Here is a 26,758-nt window from a genome sequence, read left to right on the forward strand (position 1 = left end):
TTTAACAAAAAAAAGTACCTAATGGATATATTAGATCATAAATTAAATTGCTCATTTTAGATAATTTTTTCATATTTTTAGCCTTTTTGCAATAATTGTAACAATTTTTAGGTTTTAGTCCCGTATCCGTCCCAGACAATTTGGACTGTAATTTAACAGTTTAAAGGTTATTAATTCAGTAGCAAATTTTTGACACTGGCGTTCGAGGGGATAGGACCTATGTTCGTGATTTTTTCTATCCAGCGAAAGTCAAGAAATCAGGTTTCGAATCGACGAAGTAACTAGAGAAAGGCATCAATATTGCTTATTAAATTATTGGCAACCGTATTGTGATCTAAAAAGCGTTAAGATATTTAAAAAACCGGCCAAGTGCGAGTCGGACTCGCGCACGGAGGGTTCCGCACCACCAACAAAAAAATTGAGCAAAACAAGCAAAAAAAAAAGCGGCCAAGTGCGAGTCGGACTCGCCCATGAAGGGTTCCGTATTTAGGGGATTTATGACGTATTAAAAAAAACTACTTACTAGATCTCATTCAAACCAATTTTCGGTGGAAGTTTGCATGGTAATGTACAACATATATTTTTTTTAGTTTTATCATTCTCTTATTTTAGAAGTTACAGGGGGGGGGGGTACACATTTTACCACTTTGGGAGTGTCTCTCGCGCAGACTATTCAGTTTAGAAAAAAATGATATTAGAAACCTCAATATCATTTTTGAAGACCTATCCATAGATACCCCACACGTATGGGTTTGATGAAAAAAAAATTTGAGTTTCAGTTCTAAGTATGGGGAACCCCCAAAAAATATTTTTTTTATATATTTTTGTGTGAAAATCTTAATGCGGTTCACAGAATACATCTACTTACCAAGTTTCAACAGTATAGGTCTTATAGTTTCGGAAAAAAGTGGCTGTGACATACGGACGGACGGACAGACAGACAGACAGACAGACAGACAGACATGACGAATCTATAAGGGTTCCGTTTTTTTCCATCTGGCTACGGAACCCTAAAAACAAGCAAAAAAACGGTCACCCATCCAAGTACTGACCTCGCCCGACGTTGCTTAACTTCGGTCAAAAATCACGTTTGTTGTATGGGAGCCCCACTTAAATCTTTATTTTAATCTGTTTTTAGTATTTGTTGTTATAGCGGCAACAGAAATACATCATCTATGAAAATTTCAACTGTCTAGCTATCACGGTTCGTGAGATACAGCCTGGTGACAGACGGACGGACGGACGGACGGACAGCGGAGTCTTAAGCGGCAATTACACTGCGTCGTTCACCTAATGCGGTCGCCGAATTAATTTTAAACTACTTAGGCCAACAAACGTCGTCTTCACATTAGTCTGTCCGCCTACTACGGCGAGCGCATGACTCTTGAATGGATTCGTTCAACGAACGTCGTCTTTACACTAGTCTGTCCGCCTAATGCGGTGCACATCTGACGTTTGTTATTTGTGACAACTTCAAATATAAGTGGCCAATGCCAACGATATAATGAGTACATTTGCATAGAGGTTTTACTTTATCAAATGATCTGCTTCGGTCACCTTATAAGCGTTGGCAGCTGTCGATCGCCGAATGCGACCACTGACAATTCAACCTCTAGACTGAGCTAAGGCCAATTCTTTCATGAAACCGATGCTGCCAAAAAAACGGGGGTGCGGGGGGACGAGGTGAGCGAATCCCGTGCCGTGATTGGTCCGTTCAAAGACACGGACCAATCACGGCACGGGATTGACTCGAAGATGGAGTAACGCTACCGTATGTGTGGCAGAGGGGGTAGCGCGACTATGCTATGTCTAGAGGTTGGATTGTCTGTGAATGCGACCGACTAACGTGTTCTTTACAATTTTGCGGTCGCCGCATGCAGCATGCGGCGAACGACGAAGTGTAATCGCCGCTTTAGTAATAGGGTCCCGTTTTTACCCTTTGGGTACGGAACCCTAAAAACTGTTGCTTAACCTACTGCACCAGCAGATAAAATTACACTCTAAAATTAAAAACTAAAATTAAATCTAAATTAAAAAAAAAACATCTAAAAAGGCCCTCGCGGCACTGTGTCAAAGATGCTAGCAGCATTCCCTCACTGCACCTTAATTGAGCCCAATATCAAAGAAGTTATTCAAATAATGATTATTAAATTGCAGGCACTTTGCCGGGTAATTATGAAAGTTTCCTGGCAAGCTCTCTTCACAAAAATAAACATAAATTAGAAGTCATGGCCAGCTTGAACTGCTGCAAAGTAGACATTTTGCATAATTGCCAGGATTCATTTTGAAAGCGAGATGCTTTAGTTAGTGATTCAGGTTGCTTTTAATGCGACGTTGCGCGGAAAATAATTTATGTTTTTTACTTAACCTAGAAAATATGTCAGAAATCCTATTTTGAGGGTTACTTTGGACAGGTACAGTCAGCAATACTATTAGCTTAGCACCTTTGCATACAAACTTCTATGCAGGGGGAGTACTACACTGCAGCTGACTGTACTTAGTCGGGTATACTAGAGCTGACAACATATTTACCGTAACATACCATATTAGGTCCTTTGCTCCACAATTGGAAATTAAATTTAAATTTATATCCAGGTACGATTCGTGACGGTTATTTTATTGAACTTAAATTATTATTTAAAACTTGACGAAACCTATTATAAAATGACATGTATTTCAATTTAATAAATTATGTATTTAATTTTTATAATTATTATTATAGTGGCTATGTACTTTGATATATATGTCAATTTAAACGATATAAATAAATAAATCATTAATAATAGTTTTCTTTGTTCCAGATTTTACATTGGATTGCAACGAAAAATCAACTAACAGTGATTCCTGAAAGGTCTTTAAATAATGTCAATGATTTAAAAGTGAAATTACATAAATAAATTGAAAAAGTAAAAAAAAAAACATCTGATTCGTAAAAAGAGTGAATAACTTTCAACCAATATAAAGTGAAACAAAGTGTAAGTGTAAATAAACAAAGCATCCGCAAAAAAAAACAATAAAAATAGTGAAACCATAAAAGTACAAGTGTGAAAAATGTGTGAAAGAGATAAAATTCAAGTGTGAAGATAGTGACAGAAGTAGATGTGGCGCGCGTGGGGCTGTAGAGGCCCAGGGGTCAATGGTACCACTGGCGGTGTTCCTGGCACTTGGTGAGTAATCGGCACTTTGGTTACAAAAGTGTTGAAATAGTGATAGAAGTAGATGTGGCGCGCGTGGGGCTGTAGAGGCCCAGGGGTCAATGGTACCACTGGCGGTGTTCCTGGCACTTGGTGAGTAATTGGCACTTTGGTTACAAAAGTGTTGAAATAGTGATAGAAGTAGATGTGGCGCGCGTGGGGCTGTAGAGTCCCACTTGGTGAGTAATAGGCACTTTCGTTACAAAAGTGTTAAAATATTGATAGGAGTAGATGTGGCGCGCGCGGGGCTATAGAGGCCCAACGGTCAATGGTACCACTGGCGGTGTTCCTGGCACTTGGTGAGTAATAGGCACTTTGGTTAAAAAAGTGTTAAAATAGTGATAGAAGTAGATGTGGCGCGTGCGGGGCTGTAGAGGCTTACGGGGCAATGGTACCACTGGCGGTGTTCCTGGCACTTGGTGAGTAATTGGCACTTTGGTTACAAAAGTGTTAAAATAGTTATAAAAGTGGATATGTGGAACGAAAAGCTGCTATTAGGAAGGACCCGATGATCGGCCTCCGTATAAAAAGTGAGCAGTGTCTTTTCCAAGGGGCTTATTTTTGTACGGTTTCCATAGAGAAATAAGCCCTATTGAAGTGCCCGGACGCTTCGATGTAATAACTTAATAAGCGCCTTATTTCATGCCGCTCTGATCGCGTCCTAACCAGAGTTTGGAACCGGTATTTAAAAAAAAATCCTGAATTATTATTAAATTGTACAACGGGACTTAATCGCGTATCTAAGTTTTAAGATTTACCTCCGACGTTTCGAGAACGTTCCCATTGTACAATTTAATAATGTGTAAAAATCGTGAAAGTTTAAACCCTGAAATAGCCCAATATTTTGAATTATTTTATGCTCTTTACGTAAGACTGAATCATTTATTTAGTTAAATCCTAGTATTATTAGCTTATTGGTTTATTTTTTCATTTTTAATGGGACTAATTAAAAATGAAAACATAAACCAAAAAACGAAAAGGAACGTAGGTAATAACATAGACTAGGAATCCTCTAGACGGAGTTTAGAGCAATTATTTCATGAAACCAATGCTGCCAAAAATACGGGGGTGCGGGGGACGAGGTGAGCGAGTCCCGTGCCGTGATTGGTCCGTTCAAAGACACGGACCAATCATGGCACGGGATTCTGACAATTTGACTCGAAGATGGAGTAAAACTACCGTATAATTTATTTATTTATTTATTTGGAAATTTAATTCAGGCAACAAGGCCCATATTACAAATACCTTACAGACTAACATACATATGTATTTTATAAACTTAAAACTAATAATAGTGGCAGAGGGGGTAGCGTTACTAAAATACTGAGCATTTAGAGAGCACTAGAGGATGTCTTGTCTGTGAGGTAATTAATAACGGTATTTTATGGTAATTAATAACGGTATGGAGAAAATACCGGTATCCGAGCACTGGTCCTAACCCTAACTTTACCTTTTAGCTACTTATTTCTTGTTACGAACCTACAGGTACATAGTTTGCGAGCTTACTGGAACAAAATTGCTGTTCATTATCGAAAAAGCCTTGTAAACTCGTGGTAGATTAACTATCTACGTGCTGCAAAATAGTTTTCAAACTCAGAGCAACTACTTAGTTTTAATAGTAAGGTAGCTAGAGTGAAACCCACATAACAGGGGGGCATAAACCCAGTATATACCTAAATTAAAAGAGAATTAAAGATAATCGAAACTTGCGACGGAAGATATGCTGGCCATCGTGCGGGTTTTTACCTTTTATCTCAATTACTCTGAAAACATAATTCTCGGTAATCCGTCGGTTATAAAATATTGTAAAGGCGTGGTATATTAACTACGTGGTGCAAAATAGTTTTGAAACAAGCATATTTATTTCAATTATAAACTGGACTAGATGTCATATATTAAAGAAACAGCGGCCAAGTGCGAGTCGGACTCGCCCATGAAGGGTTCCGTATTTAGGCGATTTATGACGTATAAAAAAAAACTACTTACTAGATCTCGTTCAAACTAATTTTCGGTGGAAGTTTACATGGTAATGTACATCATATATTTTTTTTAGTTTTATCATTCTCTTATTTTAGAAGTTACGGGGGGGGGACACACATTTTACCACTTTGGAAGTGTCTCTCGCGCAAACTATTCAGTTTAGAAAAAAAATATATTAGAAACCTCAATATTATTTTTGAAGACCTATCCATAGATATCCCACACGTATGGGTTTGATGAAAAAAAAATTTTTGAGTTTCAGTTCAAAGTATGGGGAACCCCAAAAATTTATTGTTTTTTTTCTATTTTTGTGTGAAAATCTTAATGCGGTTCACAGAATACATCTACTTACCAAGTTTCAACAGTATAGTTCTTATAGTTTCGGAGAAAAGTGGCTGTGACATACGGACGGACAGACAGACGGACAGACAGACAGACAAGACAGACAGATAGACAGACAGACATGACGAATCTATAAGGGTTCCGTTTTTTGCCATTTGGCTACGGAACCCTAAAAAGTGACGAAGTCCGCCAGTGGTGAAGGCCGGATTCGAACCGGCGTCTTTAGCAATCCGGGCTAACGCCTTGAACCCTTTGGCCACCCCGCCACGGCGGAACGCGTCCCAATTTCTCGACTATTATATATGCCATCTTACTAAGACTAGGCGTCTTTGACCAACTCTAAGGGTTGCTAAGGTCAAGCAAATTGCGCTTGCAGCCTTGCACCTCCTATTTATAAGATTTTTTTTACAAAAACACAAATCAAAATATTTAATACAATAATTTGATTTGTTCCCAAAGTTGTGTAATCTAATCAATAGTTATTTGTAAATGTAATCAATAGTTATTTAAGTCGTATCAAAGTGCGTGTAACCACCGCAGCGGGAGTCAGAATGGCGACGGATACAAACTATCCCGGAGACGTGTCGCCATGATGATGGATGCTGTGTGTGACACAGTGGAGAAGGAGACAGCAGGGCGGCTTGTAGTTAAACCTCGTGAGGCCTCATGTTATAAATATAGTTGTATTTTATATCACAAATTTGTAAAATTCGTAAAATTTGTGATATAATAATAGTCAGCAATAATAGTCGCTAACGACAAAAATAGAATGACTCGCAAATGTTTAATTTGTAAATGATTACAATGCTAAACTATCATGTAAAAAATGTTATCTCCGATCAAATAGTTGTAGATAATCACAAAATAAGTCGCATAACTCCGTCTGTAAACTGAATCACAATAAGGACATCATGGTAAGGCCCCAGGATATGTTTGAGACACAGTTTGAAGCTAACGTAACCTACTTGTCTGTTAGTAGTTTGTTTCTGTGAGGGTCGCAGTTTCAACTAAACCTAATTTACTTTCTTGGTAGGAGTTCGATAGTGTAAAGGTCACAGTTCTAACCTAACCTAACCCATTTTTCTGGTAGCACTTCGTTTCTGAGATTGTTGCAATCTTAATTTTTCCTAACCTTCTTTTCTGGGAGCAGGTTGGCTCTGTAAGGGTCGCAGTTCTAATCTAACCAACTTTTCTAGTAGCACTTCATTCATTTCTGTGAGGGTCGCAGTCCTAATCTAACCTACTTTTCTGGGAGCAGTACGTCTTTGTAAGGGTCGCAGTTCTAACCTAAACTAACTTTTGCAGTTCGCTATACCTACGATACAAAATAATGGAAAAAATATTCTGTAAGTCATTGTGACACCACTCGTTACATGTATTAGATAGCTAGTACATTTTTAATGTATCGATGTCAACAATTGTTGGTGAACCTTAAATAAATAAAATATACGACTAATGAGCTGGCCTACTGATCAACTTTTCTATTATGTTCTTTAACGATACTAAATATTTGATGTTACTCTCATCGGAAGCTTAAGGAAATATGCCAAGCGATAATAGTCTAGTATTACTTAGGTTATATTTTATTAACGCTAGTTAACTATAATATAGCCAGTGGTTTATTGTGCTGTTATAAAATTTACATTACATCTGGTGTTCCATTACGACACCCTGTGCTATAATAAGCACATTACGTTACTACGTCGAAAATTTAAAGGGCCATTATGTATTTACTGTAAAACGTTGTATGTACGATACACGTGCGAATTTAAATCCATCCAATATTTCTTCGGTTTCAATGACGGTGCGGTGCAGCCCTAGGTACCCAACCCGTCTACCTCCACCCTGCACTAGGGCCATGTTCTTGTTGTTGCTCATTTCTATTTTTAGGGTTCAGTACCTCATAAGGAAAAAACGGAACCCTTATAGGATCACTCGTGCGTCTGTCTGTCCGACCATCCCACCCCCCCTTTATCTCCGTAACTACTGGGACTAACATTTTGGAAAAAATACACAAAATAGTTCTTTACCTACAGGTAGATGACAGGAAAAGCTATTAGAAATGTGCAGTCAAGCGTGAGTCGGACTTCATGTACGAAACGCTATGAACGCGAGTCCGACTCGCACTTGGCCGGTTTTTTTATAATTTTACATTTTTCATAATTAAACGATTTCATATAAATGACAAACCAGTAAACTTACATAATTATATATAAATAAATAAATATTTTGGTGAATATAAATTTCTTTTTCACCCACTCAATGTAGGAAATTAACCAAAAATTTCCTCACTTAAACCTAAAATAATCATACGTATCTTTAATTCCTTTCAGAGTGTAACAGACTTAATAAATTCTGTTCAAGTATCCGGCGCACACAAGTGTACCCCAGCGCCGACCGTCTGCGGCACGCCCACTGCCAATTTATGTTGCCTACCGTACGTGTACGCTGCGTCCGCAGCTTTTTTCACCTCTGGTTTAGATGAGGGTGTATATGTACAGATGTGTATAGATGCGGTATTAATTAAAATGACATTCTATGGAACTTGCTAACTATGTAAACAAACCGCCATATTGAAATTGTCTCTGAATGATGAATTTACTAGTGACTTTTGTTTACTTGTTATACATATATGTACGGTTGCGTTCGTGGCCCACAAATGGTCTCGCCGGAAGACCAGCGCTGACTTTCGGGTTAGCATTATGCTGAGGCGAGACCATTTCGTGGTAAACTATAATTTCTGTTGTTTAAAATATACTTTTTGTAATACGTTTGTATTAAATGTAGTTTAGTTTGCCATGAATAAACGAATTCTTATTCTTATTCTTATTCTTATATATGTAAAAATGCCGAGACTTTAAACTTTCAGGTTTTGTTTTTCATATTCATTATGTGTGATTTTCTTGTCTTAATATTTCTATAAGCACTAGGTACTCATAATTCCACCCGGGCAAGGGTTACCTGCCTCATATTACAAAACAGTCTAGCTTATGTTCGTCCGACTAATAATAAAAACCCTAAAAACTGGTTATTTTTTCTTGTGTGTAATCTTCGCAAATTTCTTTAAAAAAAAATGAATACATTATTTCGGTCGGATCAAGGATTGCCTACCTCGAATAACTAAACAACCTCGCTTACTCGTCCGCCTATATCACACTTTTCTGCTATTTCTTGAAAAATACTAGGGCGCGTAGCCAACGTGCCAATCCTTAACTCCGTAACGTATCGTAGTCATCTCTCTCCATCACTCTTCCGCACTAGTGCGACAGTGACAGTTGCGTTTCGTTCGCTACGGAGCGTTAACGAGTGCATGTTGACTACGCACCTAGGTAATATCTTTAACTCTTACAGTAAAAGTATTAATAAATTCTGTTCAAGTACACAAGTGTACCCCAACGCCAACCGTCTGCGGCACGCCCACTGCCGATTTATGTCGCCTACCGTACGCTGCGTCCGCGATTTTTTCCCACCTCTGCTTTAGATGAAATTATATTTAGATGCGACATTTTCTTCGAACATGTGCGGAAATAAATTGTTAAATTAATCCCACCAAAAACATTTTCATGTAAAATGTTGCCAAGGCGAAACCTTAAGGCTCGCACTGTCAAAAAGTTATCAGATCTCTTGTAGAGCCAAACTTCTAACTCTACAGGCTTTAATAACTTCACAAACTCTACACTTTAGTTAAAAATCATAACCCTCCTTTTGCGTCGCCGTAGTCGGGTAAAAATATGTGGCTTTACCTACACATAGTAGTAGTAGTAGTAAAATACTTTATTGTACAAAAAGAAACATAAAACATGAAAGAACCACACATCATTATTACAAAGGCGAACTTATCCCTTTCAGGGATCTCTTCCAGTTAACCCTTGAGCAATTGACACATATTTACCTATATGAATTTTTAAATTATATTTTACCACATAAACATATTACTGCGGTGTATTAAGTTGAAATGTATATCTCGCATATTTTCTCTATGTACAGTCAGGCGTGGCTCACTCCGCGATTTCGTTGCGTAACTCCCAGTACCTACAAGTACATGCGACCCACACCAATTTTGGTGTCTAGCCATAGTAGCTGCCGCGTACCGCTACGGGACGGACACCTGCTCGCGCTTGCGCCACCTAGCGTTCATCTGTCGTAATAGACGCGTTTTGTTAGAGAGTGAACCTTCTGTACCTAGTACTATTATTTTTTCTGTGGTACAGTCAACTGCAGAGGTAACTTTACTGACCCCCTGCATAGAAATTTTGTTGGCAGGGGTTGGGGAACTGTCTGCAGCTGACTCTACCTGTTTTACAAGCTTTTATTTACTTTCACCTGTCCCGTTGTCTGTAATCAAATCTTGCAAGCTAAATTTGACCCACTTCCCGGTTTCCGATGAAGCTGAAAATTTGCATACGTGTGTCAATGCAATATTATGGTACCATGGAGCAGATCTGATGATGGAGACAGGAGGTAGAGAGTTCCTACTCTGTGATAAAACAACGGAGCCTAATTGTGTTTGGGGTTTTTAGAATGTCTCGATGAGTATTAGTTTTCTGTGGAAAAAAAAGTACAGTCAGCGATAAAAGCTTGTACCAAAAATGAAATTTTTGCCAAAAACTTATTTATCAAATAGCACACGCATTTATTATATATAACAATCATAATACAAAGCAAAGGCAAAGGCAAAGGGGTAGATAATAAACTTATTTATCTTTCTGTACCGCTTCTAACATTTAATTAATTCAAATAAACCATGGTAAAGAGTTGCTCGCTCCACAAACGATATTAGCTAAAGAAAACGGGGTCCAAATTTAACCTCTTGCTTCCACGAAAATCCCTAAGTATATATACTAGATGAATACCAGAACCTTGCAATTTTGAACCTTCGTGTCTTCGACATAGAGTCGAAAATTTGATAATTATTCACTGTTGGTTTTGACGTTATTCTTGTAATAAGTCTCACCCTTTGATGTTTTAAATAGCTTGAAATGTTTCTTTACCGTTTTGCGTATTTAAACTGCATCAAAACAATGTATTTGTTTTCGTAATGTCTTTGATTAACTTTTGCCTGAGTTCCGCGTTATTTTATACTAGCTTTTGCCCGCGACTTCGTCTACGTGAAATCAGTAATTTGTGTAGTTTATGATTTATCCAATCTGCTAAAGCAGACTAATTGATACAAAGTCCACCCCCCTCTCACCCCTTAAAGGGTGACTTCTGGGATAAAAACTACTTTTTACTACTTTTCACACATGATGTATTTCTGTTGCCGCTATGACAACAAATATTAAAAACAAAATAAAATAAATACTAAAACGGGGCTCCCATACAACAAACGTGATTTGCCGTTTTTTGCGTAATGGTACGGAACCCTTCGTGTGCGAGTCCGACTCGGAGTAACGGCTAGGGCTTCCAAATACCGGACTTCTCACAATACCGGTATTAATACCGAAACTGTCTTCATCAATACCGGGATCCCGGGATCCCGGTATTGGATATGAATCGCTTAAAAATATGTAGTTTTATTAAAAAGGGGAATTAGAAAGGCTCACTGGAATACCAGATATGTCCTAAAAGCTATTACAACAATAAACAATCAATGCCGCCATCTGCAATAATTTTATTTCACACTCCAGGTTGGCAATAATTATATCCAATTTGTTGACTTCACCTCACCAGTCTCATTTGCAGTCCAACTTAACCAACCAGACAACATTTTTTCAAATTTGCGTCACAATTGGTTTGCCATTATTACAGTTATCCTTGCTCTTTCGTTTTATTTTTTGATAAAATTATAAGAACTAATTATGTAATGTTAATGTCACTATCATCATATACATCACCCACATAACTTCAGGATTCATCCACCACCAACCACCAAATATTTATCTGACGCATAGACAACGATCTTGTTTCAATAATAAGATGAGGGCTAGAAACCAGTTAGAGTTAGACCAAGTAAAGTCTGCAACGATTTTGATAGCATACGCAGTACGCAGTGCAAGTGTTATTTGTACGTCATAATTTCATAGAACTTTGACGTTTAAAATAACACTTGCACTGCGCGTGCTATCAAAATCGTTGCAGACTTTTCTTGGTCTAACTTTAGATGCGTTTGACGTTTAGTAAGCTTTTTGATACAGCCGAATATAATGGATTTAAAGGGTTTATACTGCGCATTTCCCTCATTTTTAAAAATACCGGGATCCCGGTATTGCCTTTAAAAATACCGGTATTGAAAAATGCGTTTAAATAGGCGGGATCCCGGGATCCCGAAATACCGGGATCCCGGTATTGGAAGCCCTAGTAACGGCCAAGTCCGTTAAGTTTTCGGTTTCTTTTTATACCTACAGCCAGCCAACATAGTGAAATAATATCCACAAAAGAATGGCGGTTAAGGATGACTCACGTTAGACCGGGCCGTGTCCGGGCCGGAGCTTCCGTCGCTTCGTTTTCTATAGAAAGCATCACGTGATCACCTGTTATCTGTCATAGAAAAGTAAGCGCCGGAAGATCCGGCCCGGACACGGACCGGTCTAACGTGAGTCATCCTTAGCGGCGTAACAAAAGCCCGGACACCCGTATTTTATTTGTGTTAGCGGGTACCTCATTCATACGGTTTAATATCGTTCCCACTCGAGTCTAGCAATATACTGAAACAGTACACCAGGTGCTGCCCCTACCAATGGAATCATAAACTATATAAAACAAGTAAAAAAAAGGGTTGCCCTCCGGAAGTGCTGGCAAAAGTGAAAACTCAATGACTAGTGCAAAATGTCTGCAGCACTATGTATAATTGAGGTTAACGCCATCTAGCGTTATTTCGTCGCATTACTTGAAAGTTGAAACCCCTAAGCACATCACTGTTAGTACCCGAGTTATATTAATACCAGTTAGAGGTAAACTCACTAGATGGCATTTAAATCAATAAAGAAAAACTCAATGATATTGTAACAGTTTTTCGATCAGGTCACGAGTCCGTCTTACGGTCACGTGACCGTCTTACTTACTTTCTTATCTGTCGCGAGTTTAACATTTTTTCCCCACCTCAAAAATTGCACAGCGCCGCTAAAGAAGTTTTCACTTCAAAAAAGTTATAAAGGGGCCCACTGATTACCAGTCTACCGGACAATATCGGCCTGTCAGTTAAAGGCAAAAGGTGACAGTTCCAAACAACTGACAGGCCGATATCGTCCGGCGGACTGGTAATCAGTGGGCCCCTTAACACACTTTTATTACTAACTGAAATAGATATCCCACCAAAAACATTTTCATGTAAAGTGTTGCCAAAACGAAACCATAAGGCTCGCGCTGTCAAAAATTAATCAGATCTCGTGTAGAGCCAACCTTCTAACTCTACAAAAGCCCTAACTTCACAAACTCTACACCTTAGTCCAAATATGTGCCTTGGGCGTTTCAAATTGAAAGTAATCATGATTTTTGGGTATTTATTTATGGCAGTTACTTCATCAAAACTGATCGAAACGTTCTACATACTCGTATTTTGTTTTATTTTATAAGTAAATGAAAATCATAATTTACGTATGTCTTAGAAGTGAATTCCAATAGTAACGCCGTGAGAAAGGAAATAGGAAACGCTCTGTCCTTTGAGCTGACTTATAGCGGTTCTTAGCCGTGGAACACCGCAGTTGCTCTGATAATTAGGTTGAAACGGTCCTCTATACTCACGGAACCGTTGCTAGATCATCCTGTATAGACTTAAACTGATTACTTCCGTTAATACTGATTACTAAAAGGTCACCTGGAAGAGATCCCTTTTTAGCGGTGAGACCGCCTGCTGTCTAACAGAAAAAATTAAGCAATCTGTTGCAGTTTACCAGTTTACCTCTACTTCTGTTGCTCTATTCTTTTTTTATAAGTTTACCTCTACTTCTGTTGTGTATTCTTTCTTTATAAGTTTACCTCTACTTCTGTTGCTGTATTCTTTTTTTATAAGTTTACCTCTACTTCTGTTGCTGTATTCTTTCTGTATAGACAACAGGCGGTGTGATAAAGAATGAAATAGAGGTAAACTTCTGTTGGTGTATTATTTTCTTTCTGTATTGTTTTTTATGTACATGTGCAAAAAAGTGTATTTTTATTGTATTGTATACTCCCACTGAAAATAAGGCCTTGGCCTTCATAGGTGAAGCGTATTTAAGATTCCATAATTCTGCCATGTGAATTCTTACTATAATCCGAACCATAAGTCTGACATAAGAGCCCTACCCTTACTCCATTGACATATTAGGGTTGCAGCTAATAGGCCCTTTATAATAACGACCCTATATTCAAAATCTTATTGTTCTCTTCGAAGCTACTGACTTATATTAGTTGACCTCTTGTTTAGTCCTGCCCATTTTTAGGGTTCCGTACCCAAAGGGTTACAACCCTATTACTAAAACTCCACTGTCCTTCTGTCTGTCACCAGGCTGTATCTCGTGAACCGTGATCTAGACAGTTGAAATTTTCACAGATGATGTATATCTGTTGCCGCTATAACAACATACCTATGCTAAAAATTACGGAACCCTTTGTGGGCGAGTCCGACTCGCACTTGGCCTTTTTTATGTATAACTAGCGACCCACCCCGGCTTTGCACGGGTTAACAAATTATACATAAACCTTTCTCTTGAACTCTATCTATTTAAAAAAACCGCATCAAAATCCGTTCGTAAAGATCTAGCATAGGTACATAGGGACAGACAGACAGCGGGATGCGACTTTGTTTTATACTATGTAGTGATAGTGATTTATTTCAATTACCTACATCAGTTCGGTTCTCCATTGGGGTCTATGTTACATTGGTTATGTGAAAGATACTTGCGAATAGCAAAGGCCTTCATTAGAGATCGGTCGGCAGATAACACGTAAAAAAGAATTGGTTCTAGATTAGAAAGGGTTCCGCAGTCGAAGCACTGTGTAGAATTTATTGGCCATTAGTATGTGGGCGGTTAATTTATTGGAAACTTGGCCGGATTGCTAATTTAGTTACCAAGACGTTGCACCATTCCACCAACCCGGGGTTAACCGGTTAAACCTGGAGTTACCATGGTTACCAGTACAATTTTACACCAGGTTAACGGTTTAACCACTTAACGCTGGGTTAGTGGAATGGTGAAATGGGCCTAAGAGGCTAAGACGTTAGTGGAAAAGTTTTTCACCATTTAAAAGCCAGTAAAATACTAACTTTAAAACATAACAAATCAATTCCAAATGAATCATCACTTGAAAATCAATTACCAGCCAACATTAGGAAACTACTCAAAATTTGCATCAAATTACTTTGCCATTCTTGTGGATAAAATGAAATTTTATCATCAGTTTTCGAAGATAAAGAGAGCGTTTACGCGAGCTGCGGGCTCAGCACGGTTCCATTTTTATCGACTATCACTATGCCCGTCACTTTCGCACTTACATACTTGATAGAACGTGACAGGCATGGTGGCATATGATAAAAATGCGACCGTGCTACTAGGGCTGGTGTGGTGAAAAAAACATGATATTCTTTGAATAATTTTACGGTTTAGACTAACTTGTTAGACTCAATTATTCAATGTTAGTATAATATGTCTCACAACAGTTTCGATGATATTCTTTCTTAGTAAAATCATAAGTGTAAGGCCTGAGTGGACGCTCGAAGCGGAGCGTTCGGCGAGGCGTCCAGCGTAGCGTCGGGCTCACAAGTGATTTGAGCAGCGTACACTAAGGCCGCTCCTATACGTTTGCGTTTGTTTAACATGCACGCCGCACGAACCGCCCCGCTGCACGCCCAACTCGAGCGTCCACTCAGGCCTTACACTATGAAATAAAGTACTTTTACAGGTAGCCTACTGCTTGCCCTTACAGTTGGTCAAAGACGCCTAGTCTTAGTAAGATGGCATATAGTCGAGAAATTGGGACCGGTTCCACCGTGGCGGGGTGGCCAAGGGGTTTAAGGCGTTAGCCCGGATTGCTAAAGACGCCGGTTCGAATCCGGCCTTCATCACTGGAGGGCTTCGTCACTTTTTCTTTAATATATGATATCTATTTCAGTTTACAGGTAGTCTAGGTTAAATATATATCTTCCTCGTCGTTTTCCCGGCACCCGGTCATTAATCTTATCCCAACATTTTACTTTACTCTAGCCGCCCATACGTCAAACCTTGCCAAGCAAAATGAAACTTTATTTCGTCAATAGTTTAAAAAAAAGCGGCCAAGTGCGAGTCGGACTCGCCCATGAAGGGTTCCGTATTTAGGCGATTTATGACGTATAAAAAAAAAACTACTTACTAGATCTCGTTCAAACCAATTTTCGGTGGAAGTTTACATGGTAATGTACATCATATATTTTTTTTAGTTTTATCATTCTCTTATTTTAGAAGTTACAAGGGGGGAAACACATTTTACCACTTTGGAAGTGTCTCTCGCACAAACTATTCAGTTTAGAAAAAAAATGATATTAGAAACCTCAATATCATTTTTAAAGACCTATCCATAGATACCCCACACGTATGGGTTTGATGAAAAAAAAATTTTGAGTTTCAGTTCGAAGTATGGGGAACCCCAAAAATGTATTGTTTTTTTCTATTTTTATGTGAAAATCTTAATGCGGTTCACAGAATACATCTACTTACCAAGTTTCAACAGTATAGTTCTTATAGTTTCGGAGAAAAGTGGCTGTGACATACGGACGGACAGACAGACGGACAGACAGACGGACAGACAGACAGACATGACGAATCTATAAGGGTTCCGTTTTTTGCCATTTGGCTACGGAACCCTAAAAACAAATCTTAAAAAAACTTAACCGTAAAAATTGTAAATCTTACTATATATAATAATAAAAAAATTAAACGAGCAATTCTTGCATATTTATTTATTTATTTATTTATATATATATATATATATTTCGGGGATCCCGGAAACGGCTCTAACGATTTCGATGAAATTTGGTATATGGGTGTTTTCGGGGGCGAAAAATCGATCTAGCTAGGTCTTATCTCTGGGAAAACGCAAATTTTTGAGATTTTATATATTTTCCGAGCAAAGCTCGGTCTCCCAGATATTCCTACTATAAAAAAATAATACTCCCAGTTTCAACGAAACTTTTTAAAACTTATAATGAGGTGCAAACTAGTTTCACCGTAATATTTTTTAACAGCTCGCTCGGAAGTTTTTTGCTAAATTTTCTTTTTGGCAACTCTTTGTGGAAGTTGACATTTTTAGTTTGATCTAGAATGTTTTTAACCCCCGACGCGAAAAGAGGGGGTGATATGAATCTGTCTGTTTGTGGCATCGTAGTTCTCCAACGGATGGGCTGATTTCAATGCGGTTTTTTTACGTGAAAGCGAGTTTCCTTGCGGTGGCTCTTTGCTATATTTGATAGAAATCGATCTAGCAGTATGAAGAGTATCAGCTTTTTCCAAAATAATGTAAGGCGATTTTTAGCATAGGTAATATGTTTTTTTTTGGCAAATAGCGTAGGGGTTTTTTATTTTTGTAATTGTAATTTAATAGTTATAACAAAACAAAGCAAAGAACAAAATATCGACAAGAACCTAACCAGGAATCGTGCCACCTGGAGGCTTAGAACAAGGAAGGCCGACCCCAAATAGGCATAAAGGTCTAGGATGATGATGATGATGTAATTTAATTGTTATATGAACACGTACCCGAGGAGTTTAAAATCATCCTGCCATCCAGAGGTTTTAATTTTTTTACTCAACTGTAGCCTTACCACGAGTTTGATACTGACCTGACACTGACATACTCGCTAGCGTGTGCGTAACCTACTTCCTATGCATTTCGCTTGTATTGGCATATTAATTAGTGCGAGCTAGATTTACCTATAGAAAGTATGTTTCGCCGACGTTAGCGAATATGTCAGTGCCAAAGTGATAAGGCTACTGGAGAGCAAAATCGTTCATTGTACGTTTGTAATTCGACATTCAAAGACTCCTTTTAAAGTGCATCGGGGTGATTCCGAAAGCGCAGTTCGAGAATCGCAAATATTCACTTAACGAACCAAAAAGCGAAATTCCTCTTTCATTTAGAACGCAGCAAATTGAAACGAGAGCAAATGCGAAATATTTGTGTTAAGCAGATGTGTGGAAAATGTGCTAGCTCAAAGAAAAGCTAGCTTTTGTGGCTACTTCAGTACCTAGTATTTAGGAGGCCGAATGTGTTAAAAATTTGATATGGTTTTGACACGTCTTTACCGCGTGTCTGTGACCGTGGGCAACAATCAACTTTACTGTGCGTTTATCCAGACTTCCTGTGTCCACCAGTTTGGCACTGACATCGTAACTTACTTTCTATGCATCTCGCTCGTACTCACATATTTATGTCAGTGCCAAACTGGTGGTAGCCACATATGGGTCCTGAGTTGATGACTGACACGACTCAAGGTCGTGTCAAAATGTTAAAACCATATCGAATTGTGAAAACAGAATCGTCCCCGCATTTTGCAAGAAAACACTCGGATTAAAACTAAAGTATTTAACACACTAGAGCCGCTTAAAGTTCCTATTATAGGTATTTTATTTCTCTTAGATTCAGCATTTAGAAACGATCTATTTTTTTATTTTTCGTCATTTGGATTGTTTTATTTTTCTCTTGTTTATAACACTAACGTCTACCTACGTAATTTACTTTCTATACATCTCGCTCGCTGTAGTATGTCAGTACGAGCGAGATGCATGGAAAGTAAGTTACGTAGACGTTAGCGTATAATATGTCAGTTTTGATACGGTCAGTGACTCGTGGTAAGGGTCCTGTACCCTGTGTCCTGTGTCCTGTGTCCTGTGTGTGTGTGTGTGTAATTGTTAATTTTGTTTTTATAAAATCTAATAATGTTAAATAATAAAACAAATCAAATTATAAACTGGCATAATACTTCTTAATAGTACTTCTCGGATACAAAGCGAAGCTAATAAAGTTGTGTTACAAAAGTACATAACTCCAATTTGTTATATTTCATAAAACGTTGCCGCCATTTGGGTATTCCGGTATTCCCCTCATATTCGGGGCTTCGGCACAATGCGGCAGCTCGTAAATTCACCGTTCGGCCGAACGAAACACTGTAACTCTGGAAATATATAAATATTAGTATTTCCCTGTGACTTCGTTAGCGTAAAAAACAACTCTTTAGTTGTCGTTGAAAGTTGCACGCGTTTTAATTTTAATTTATACATTAATTAACTGAAGAGATCGCTAAGTACGCCTTTGTACAGTCAAATAATTTAATTTCCTTAACATTTCGTACCTTGTTACAGTGACAATCAATATGAAAGTCGCTAGAGACCAAATTATTCACTGCGACACGGTACGAAGTGGTACTCAAATTAAATTCCTTGCCTTACATTGCATAAATATTCTATTATTGTAATTTTCACCAGTACTAGATTATGTAAATTAAAGTGTTTAGATACCTACATTTATTTGTTGTTTCAATTACATAATAAATAATAAAATGTATTTTTTTTTAAATAAAATATTACAATACTCATCGGCCCCGCTCGGGGCATGAATACTAAAGTATTGTTTATTATTAAAATTTATTTCCTTAAGAAATTAGAAATGATTATACATTCTACAAGGATCAAAAGTATAAACATTAATAAATATTAATTGAGATTTTTGTTTAGAGTTAGTACTAGAGCTCGATTTCGATTTTAACTAATGGTCCAAAAACAAAAATGTATCTGTTGACAGCTGACAGATCATTATCCATAATCGTTTTATAACAAGAAAAATAAAATCTTAGGGCCACCCCACACCGTCTTTGGAGCGTTGGCATCTAGTCAGCGCTATGGAAAATGGCGTCGCTTCGCAGTTGCTCCAACGTTGCGTCGAGCAGCAGCCATAGAGTTGACTAGACGCCGACGCTCAGAAGACGCTAGTGTGGTCTCTTAATCGCGCTCGTAGTATGTTAGGTACTGAGTTTTACGCCTTACTTCAGTCGTTTTTCTGTGATTGAGTATAAACCATTTACCGTAACATTTTGCTTGTATCATATAAACGAGTTCTTAAAACTATTTAATATAAAATTTATTAATATTAATATGCACTCTCCACTAAACTTTACGTTGCTCCGAAATTGCACTGTCACAATAAAAACGAAAATCCTATAAAAATTCACAAACAGCAAATTGGTAAAACTGAATTACGTAGTTTTGGCGTTGTGCCGCCGCGCACAATAGGATATTATATAGGACAACGTTATTGTAATATATTGTGTTAAGTATTTGGTACTAAAAGCTGTTTGGGACTTTGGTTGGACATTATTTGAAAATGTTAAATAAGTAGGTATAATAAACCTACGACGACTGAAGAGTTTGACGACTGGTCTGACCTAGTGCGATAGTGACCCTGCCTGTGAAGCCGCGGTCCTGGTTTCGAATCCCGGTAAGGGCATTTATTTGTGTGATGAGCACAGATATTTGTTCCCGAGTCTTGGGTGTTTTCTATGTATTTTTGTATTTGTATATTATATATCGTTGTCTGAGTACCCACAACACAAGCTTTCTTGAGCTTACTGTGGGACTTACTCAATCTGTGTAAGAATGTCCTATAATATTTATATATTTAATAACAGTTTTGAATGATTCATGGTTAATAGTTCCACTAAACCTATACCGACCGGGATATGAACCATGATTAGGATTACCTTTTGTATTGTTTTTGAGCTCCCGATATTTCGACGCAGACTACAAAAGGTAATCACGATATTCCGGTCGATATAAGTCTAATGTTAATACAGTTTGGTTATTTGGGAATATGGCGTAATATTATGCAAATCCGGTGTTAATACGTAATACAAAGGTCTGAATTAGTCTGAAACAATTTTAGCACAGAAACTAAAAATATGAATAATTACTTTTAAAATGAGCGATTAAATTTTTGATCCAACTCATCAATTTACTTGTTATTGTTAAAAATTACTAAAAAATAACATTATTAAATTGTACACCGGGACTCCGACGTTTCGAGGACGGCGTTGTCCCCGTGGTCTCGGAGAAGACTGGCTTTAGTGGATATCAGCATCTTCTAACCGCGCGAGTTTTTCGAACTACCCGCACTTGGTCTTGTTTATCTGCTTGAACGTTTTGCGCACTAGGGATGTCACTCTACAATATTACAATTTAGTAATGTGTAAAAATCGTGAAAGATTAAATCAGCGTTAAAAAATAACATGTTTATAACAATCCTAAGATAACATATCTGGAGTTATAATATCATTGCTTATAACAGTTATAAAAAACTTACACCCTCATACTATTGTACTTTACCTTATCCTACTTCACCTCAGAGCTGAATTAGTCAGAATTTCCTCCTAATTAGCGAAACTCGTGGCGAAATGCGTTTGAAAAAACGCCTCAAATCCAAAACGACGTATATCCCTACAGCTTTGTATGAACGTAGGATGTTTTGAACGTAGTGGGTTCTAAGCGGGTCGTTCACCTACGGAGGCGACGCGTAGTAATAAACGTTGGGTGCTGACTATCGCTGTAAGGGCTTGATTACACTATACTATACATGTAATGTACATGTTAATTTAAATAAATACAATACAATAAATTTATATACTTTTATTGAATCTGAAACACCTACTGACATGACATGAATTTATTACAACTTGTACAATTTGTCACAATCGTATCGTATGTGCGCTTCAATTTTGGAACGCCTATAACCCTAGATAGGTTATAAATCATTGCATATTTAAACGAAGCCTTTATCAGTGAGACATGTCGGCTCCGTTGGGTTTCTATATTACTAAATTTCAATAAGTGTTACTAAACAACTAGACGTCAAAAAAACTACATGAATTTCGCAGTTTTAGACGGGGGTTCCGCCAATATTATAAATGCTAAAATAACTCAGTCTGTCTGGTCCATTTTATAAAAATAAAATAAATGTTATTTAAAGTTGTCCCCTACACAATTTTTTTTATTTTGTGAATATCTATGTCATTTCTACTCAAAATCACGAGCTCTATCTATCCTAATAGGAGAAAAAAAGTGTTCCAAGTTTTTTTCCCATTCCGTTACCATTTTTCATAGACTTTGTATGGCGGTCACGGAATGGAAAGATCGAAAAATTTTGGAACCATTTTTTTCTCCTATTAGGATCAAAAGAGCTCATGATTCTGAGTAGAAATAACATAAAAAATCCCAATTTTGAAAAAAAAAGTGTAGGGGACAACTTTAAATAAAATGGCCCGTCTGTCCGTCTGTTACCTTTTCTATGAAAACATCACGGGATCACCGATCACCTGTCATAGTTAGAGAGCGGATTTTTTAAGTAGCATTCTCAATATTAATATGGATATGACTGGTATAAGTTATTATTTTTTCTACACATATTTATTTATTATCGTCATAATTTTTGCCCAATATTTACAAAAGCTTCCAAAAAGGTTTTTACTTTTTAGTTCCGATAAGTTACCTACATTATTGTTGTGTGTAGAAAAAATAATAAATTATACCAGTCATATCCATATTAATATTGAGATCGCTACTTTAAATCCGCTCTCTAGACATAGTATCGTGTATATGAGCCCTTATGTGGTTGGCCCGCAATGTACAAGGGATTAAGGTACCTATTTCGCCCTTTTAGCTCTTTCATGGAAAGCTAAAAGGTGTCGCACAACTGAATTAATGAGACCATGTATCGTACATACCTATACCACAGAATAAATAACAGTACTAGGTACGGAAGGTTCACTCTCTAACAAAACGCGTCTTTTACGCCTGATATACCACAGAATACATAATAGTACTACATATAACCTCCGCGCTGTCCCTGCGGTGCGGAGGTATCCATAACGGATTTTCCTCCCAAAACACAAAAAAAAGGTACAGAAGGTTCACTCTCTAACAAAACGCATCTATTACTAATATAAGCGCAAGCGCGAGCAGACGTCCGTTCCGTAGCGGTGCGCGGCAACTACCACTGCTAGACACCAAAATTGGTGTGGGCCGCATGTACTTGTAGCGACGCGACGAAATCTCATTTTCCTCTCTGGTTATTGACATTATGGAAAATATTTTTACACAGTTTCATGCGTATTAACCACAGTTATGCCCCTTCGTTAGACTTTTTTCGATTTCGATTATTATGCTCATAACCAGAGGAAAATGGGGACTACGATTGTATGGAGAGGCGGTCACGTGACTTCGTCCTTTGCGTGATGGATAGCACAGAAATAATCTTATGTATTATTTATGATGAGAATGGATTTATTTTCCTACTTGATGTAATAATGAAACGTACGAGGGGTGTTCAAAATATTCTCGGTATGAGAATGAAAACAAACAAGTACGAAAAGTTTGATATTTTTATTTTTCAATATACTCCCCCCCTATGTTCATACACTTAAAAGATCGATCAATTTTTTTTTTTAATCCCTCGTAAAAATATTTTTTATCTTTCGTGTAAAAATGCTCCTCCACTGCCGCCTTCAATGCTTCATCGTCAGAAAATTTATTTCCACGCAGATTCTTTTTAAGATTGGGGAGCAAAAAGAAGTCGCTGGGGGCTAAGTCCGGACTATACGGTGGGTGAGTAACAGTTTTAAACCCACATTCAAAAATAGCTGCCTTGGCAATATGAGCAGTATGGACGGGGGCGTTGTCATGCAGAAGCAGAATACCTTTGGTTAACTTTCCTCGCCTCTTTTCTTTAATTACATCCTTTAATTGACGTAGAATGTTAGCGTAGTACTGTCCTGTGATATTTACACCTTTTTCTTTATAATCGATTAGTAATACTCCTTCACAATCCCAAAATATCGTGGCCATGACCTTGCCAGCTGAAGGGATGACCTTGAACTTCTTGGGATGAGCTGAACCCTTAATGTGCCACTGCATGGACTCTTGTTTACTCTCTGGGTCATAATGATGAACCCAGGTTTCATCTCCAGTAACTATTCTTTGCAGCACCTCATCAGGATTTTCACCGCACAGGTCAATAAAATCGGAACAACAAGCTACACGCATGTCTTTTTGAAGCCGAGTCAGCATTCGCGGAACCCATCTTGCACTTACTTTTGACATATTAAGATGGTCATGCATAATATCATGTACGGTACCAATAGAGAGATTGGTTACTTGTGCTATAGATTTTACCTTCACTCGACCATCTTCCAATATAAGTTTTTCCACTTTATCAATATTTTCTTGTGAAGTAGCTACTACAGGCCGGCCAGGTCTAGGGTCATCTTCAATACTCTCCCTTCCGCGTTTAAACTCGCTTGACCACTTTTGAATGGTAGATAAAGAAGGAGCAGACTCACGGTAAACACAATCCATTTCCTCTTTTATGGTTTTTTGATTTTTACCCTGTTTTGTCAAGAATTTTATCACGCATCGATGTTCTAATTTAGTTAACATTGTCAATTTGCACATGATGTTCATGTTTGTTCAGCAATTGCAGAAAAACAAAAGACCATCTCGGTTCGAATTATACTTTTTTTTAATGTCAATGAATAAACCTTAGCGGCCAGTAACGAAAGAAATTTTAGAAGAGGTCGTAAGATATCAATACCGAGAATATTTTGAACGCCCCTCGTAACTCATGGTAAAAAGGAAAATAAAGACTCTTAACAGACGTATGTATTAGGTATGTTCATCTAACTACGAGTATAAGCAATACATACATGGACCCCTCTATAGGGTGTAGCAATGTTACACCTCATTATTGTATCAGTCCAGATGACGTTTAAAGGGACCCACTGATTATCAGTCCTCCGGACGATATCGGCCTGTCAGTTAGAACAAAAAGTTGACAGTTCCGAACAACTGACAGGCCGATACCGTCCGGCGGACTGGTAATCAGTGGGCCCCTTTATTGAGTGCGTGATAAAATGCCGCGATGGTGGTCGTAACATGCGCTTCTTGGACACATCTTAGACACCTTATAATATATGTGTGGATAAATCTTTATGTAACTGACATAATTAGGCATTAAAATGTCTTATTGAAACTCGCTTTCAGCTCATTTCATAAACCATATGTAGCAGTCACATAAACTCTAGTCTCCCGCGATACAGGCCTGGCCTAGTGCGGGACCTCTGCAATTTCTGTATACGCACTGCTATGCGCATGACTATTAATACCTACTATTGTAAGAACAAAATTTTTGTGTGAAAATAATAAGGTGTGTGTTCTCAGTGCATGACTAGAACGCACAGACACACTAGAACCAACATATTCGTTATTCAGCCATAGACATCGAGTTCAAGGCATTTTTTTAATAGAACATATTAGACAGCCGGCGCGCTGGCTCGCCGCCAACCGAGGCTGTTCCAAACACGGTTTTATATGCGTCTGTTTGCCATAGTCTAGTATAATTAGACCTTTGTCACCATGGCCAGGCGTGGCTCACTCCGCGATTTCGTCGCTTTGCTACAGGTAGCTAAAAGTACATCCGTTCCACACCAATTTTGGAGGCTAGCCATAAGCCGCGCGTGGCGCTGTCGCCACCTAGCGGCCATATCTGTCCTGATCGTAACAGACGCGTTTTGTTAGAGATTGAGTCTTCTGTATCTAGTACTGTTATTTATTCTGTGCCATGGCTGTCACGTTCTAACAAATAAGTATGTAAGCCAAAGTGACGCATAGCATAACAGGTACTAAAAATTATATAATGACCATGATAGCTGGTCTGCCGGCGTATTGTGGATGGTTTTATCCATGTGATAAACTGTCACTTTTTAACACTGCGGGATAGAAAGTGTCCATCACCGTTTTATCACGCTGTCACTTAGACAAGAACGACCATCATATAAAACCTGGGTATGACGATAATTGATATTAATGATGTGTCAGTGGATTTATTTTCGAAACACAGATGATATTAGGTAGGTACCTATTAGCCTACATTTTTGACTAATTTTCAAAACTGGAGGCTCTATACTCAGTGTTGTGAATAACGCTTATTTTTAGGCCTAAAGACTCAGAAGCCCTCAAGACTCGTAAGTCTTGAAAACTCGACTATATTTTGAGAATTGTATTAATTTATATTACGCGTATGGATGGGAGAAATCGTCTTTGCCGCCTTGAGGCGTTAAGCCTCGAGAGTCTTAAAGGGTTCGAGTCTTTAAGCCTCGAAATGAGCGTTATTCACAACACTATCAACCACACATACAAAAAAATACAAAAAATACAGTCTTTAAACCTTATAACCTTATAAGTCGTAACATATTGTATATTAATCATAAGATGACCGCACTAGTGCGATAATTGGCACAATAGGTACGTAACTATTTCTCGTCTGCTTCTTTCATACCTCCCGAAGGGAGGTATGAGATGCCTTCCCATCCCTTTTGGGGATTTTTGGCGGTTTCAAATCGCCGCCCGTGACTACGGGCGGGTCTTTTCAGTGCCCTATTCTAGGGCGGTGGCTTCTTCGTCATGACTAGCCTTGAGTGGCCTGTCATGGCTTTTACTTCTGCTGTTAGCCTTTCAGCGGCTTTGTGGCTGTGGGCCTCGTAGCTGCTGTGGGCTGACTCCCTCTGCCTCTAGCACCAGCGTCCCGGTGGGGAAATCTGGCGCCGTTGGCGGCTGTCCGGTGGACGCGCGTGGAGCGGCGCGGTGCCCGTTTCCTGGTGTCTTCTTCTCCTCCTTCGGCTTCTTGCCCCGGTGCCCTGGGGGCACTGGCGCTGTCGGCGGTTATCCGGGGGGCGTGCGTGGAGCGGCGCGATACCCAGTAGGCGGCAGGGACGCGAGCGTTCGGCGCGCTCAGTCGTTATGTTTAGGCGCAGCTGCGGGGCTGCGACGGTTGCGTGGTTGGTGCCGGGGGCTGCGGGTGTAGATGCCGGCGCGGGGGCCGGGGGGGCAGGTACAGTGGCTCCCGGCTTGGGGGCCTCTGTAAGTGCGGCGTCTTGGATGGTGGGGCCTTTTGAGGGGCCTTGTTGGGGCTGCGGGGCGGCTCCGGGGCTGGCGCGGGGTCGCGGGTCCGTCGGTGGCGGGGTGGTGTTGCAGGATCCTTCCTGGTCCTGCTTGTCGGGCGTGCTGCACTCCGGCTTCTCCTCAACTGCCGAAGGTTGCGGAGTGACGGGGTGCTCGTCCTGGTGGCGCTGCGGTTGGGCTTCTTCCTGGGACTGCTCCGCTGTCCCAGGGGCGTGCCCCAACAGCCTGGGGGAGGCTGATGGCCATACTTCCGGGCGTGGAGGTATGAGACCGACTTGCGCCAAGCTGGCAGCCTTGATGCGAACACGATCAAGTTGCCCGCGAGGGGAAAGTCGGTCTGGGGCTACCCATGGG

The 26,758-nt window shown here is 39.1% G+C and overlaps 1 protein-coding gene across 1 annotated transcript in view; it reads left to right on the forward strand.

Moving 5' to 3' along the window:
* Nucleotides 1-3,012: 3,012 nt before the first annotated feature.
* LOC134658235 (uncharacterized) overlaps nt 3,013-26,758 on the forward strand; it is a 43,591-nt gene continuing 19,845 nt past the window's right edge. Inside the window, exon 1 of the mRNA XM_063513846.1 lies at nt 3,013-3,287. Within this exon, the coding sequence (XP_063369916.1) occupies nt 3,257-3,287 (31 nt within the window). The 5' untranslated portion in view covers nt 3,013-3,256. The remainder of the gene's footprint in view (nt 3,288-26,758) is intronic.

The sequence above is a fragment of the Cydia amplana genome, chromosome 21 (genome assembly GCF_948474715.1).
Source record: "Cydia amplana chromosome 21, ilCydAmpl1.1, whole genome shotgun sequence".
In the NCBI taxonomy this organism is placed as follows: Eukaryota; Metazoa; Arthropoda; class Insecta; order Lepidoptera; family Tortricidae; genus Cydia; species Cydia amplana.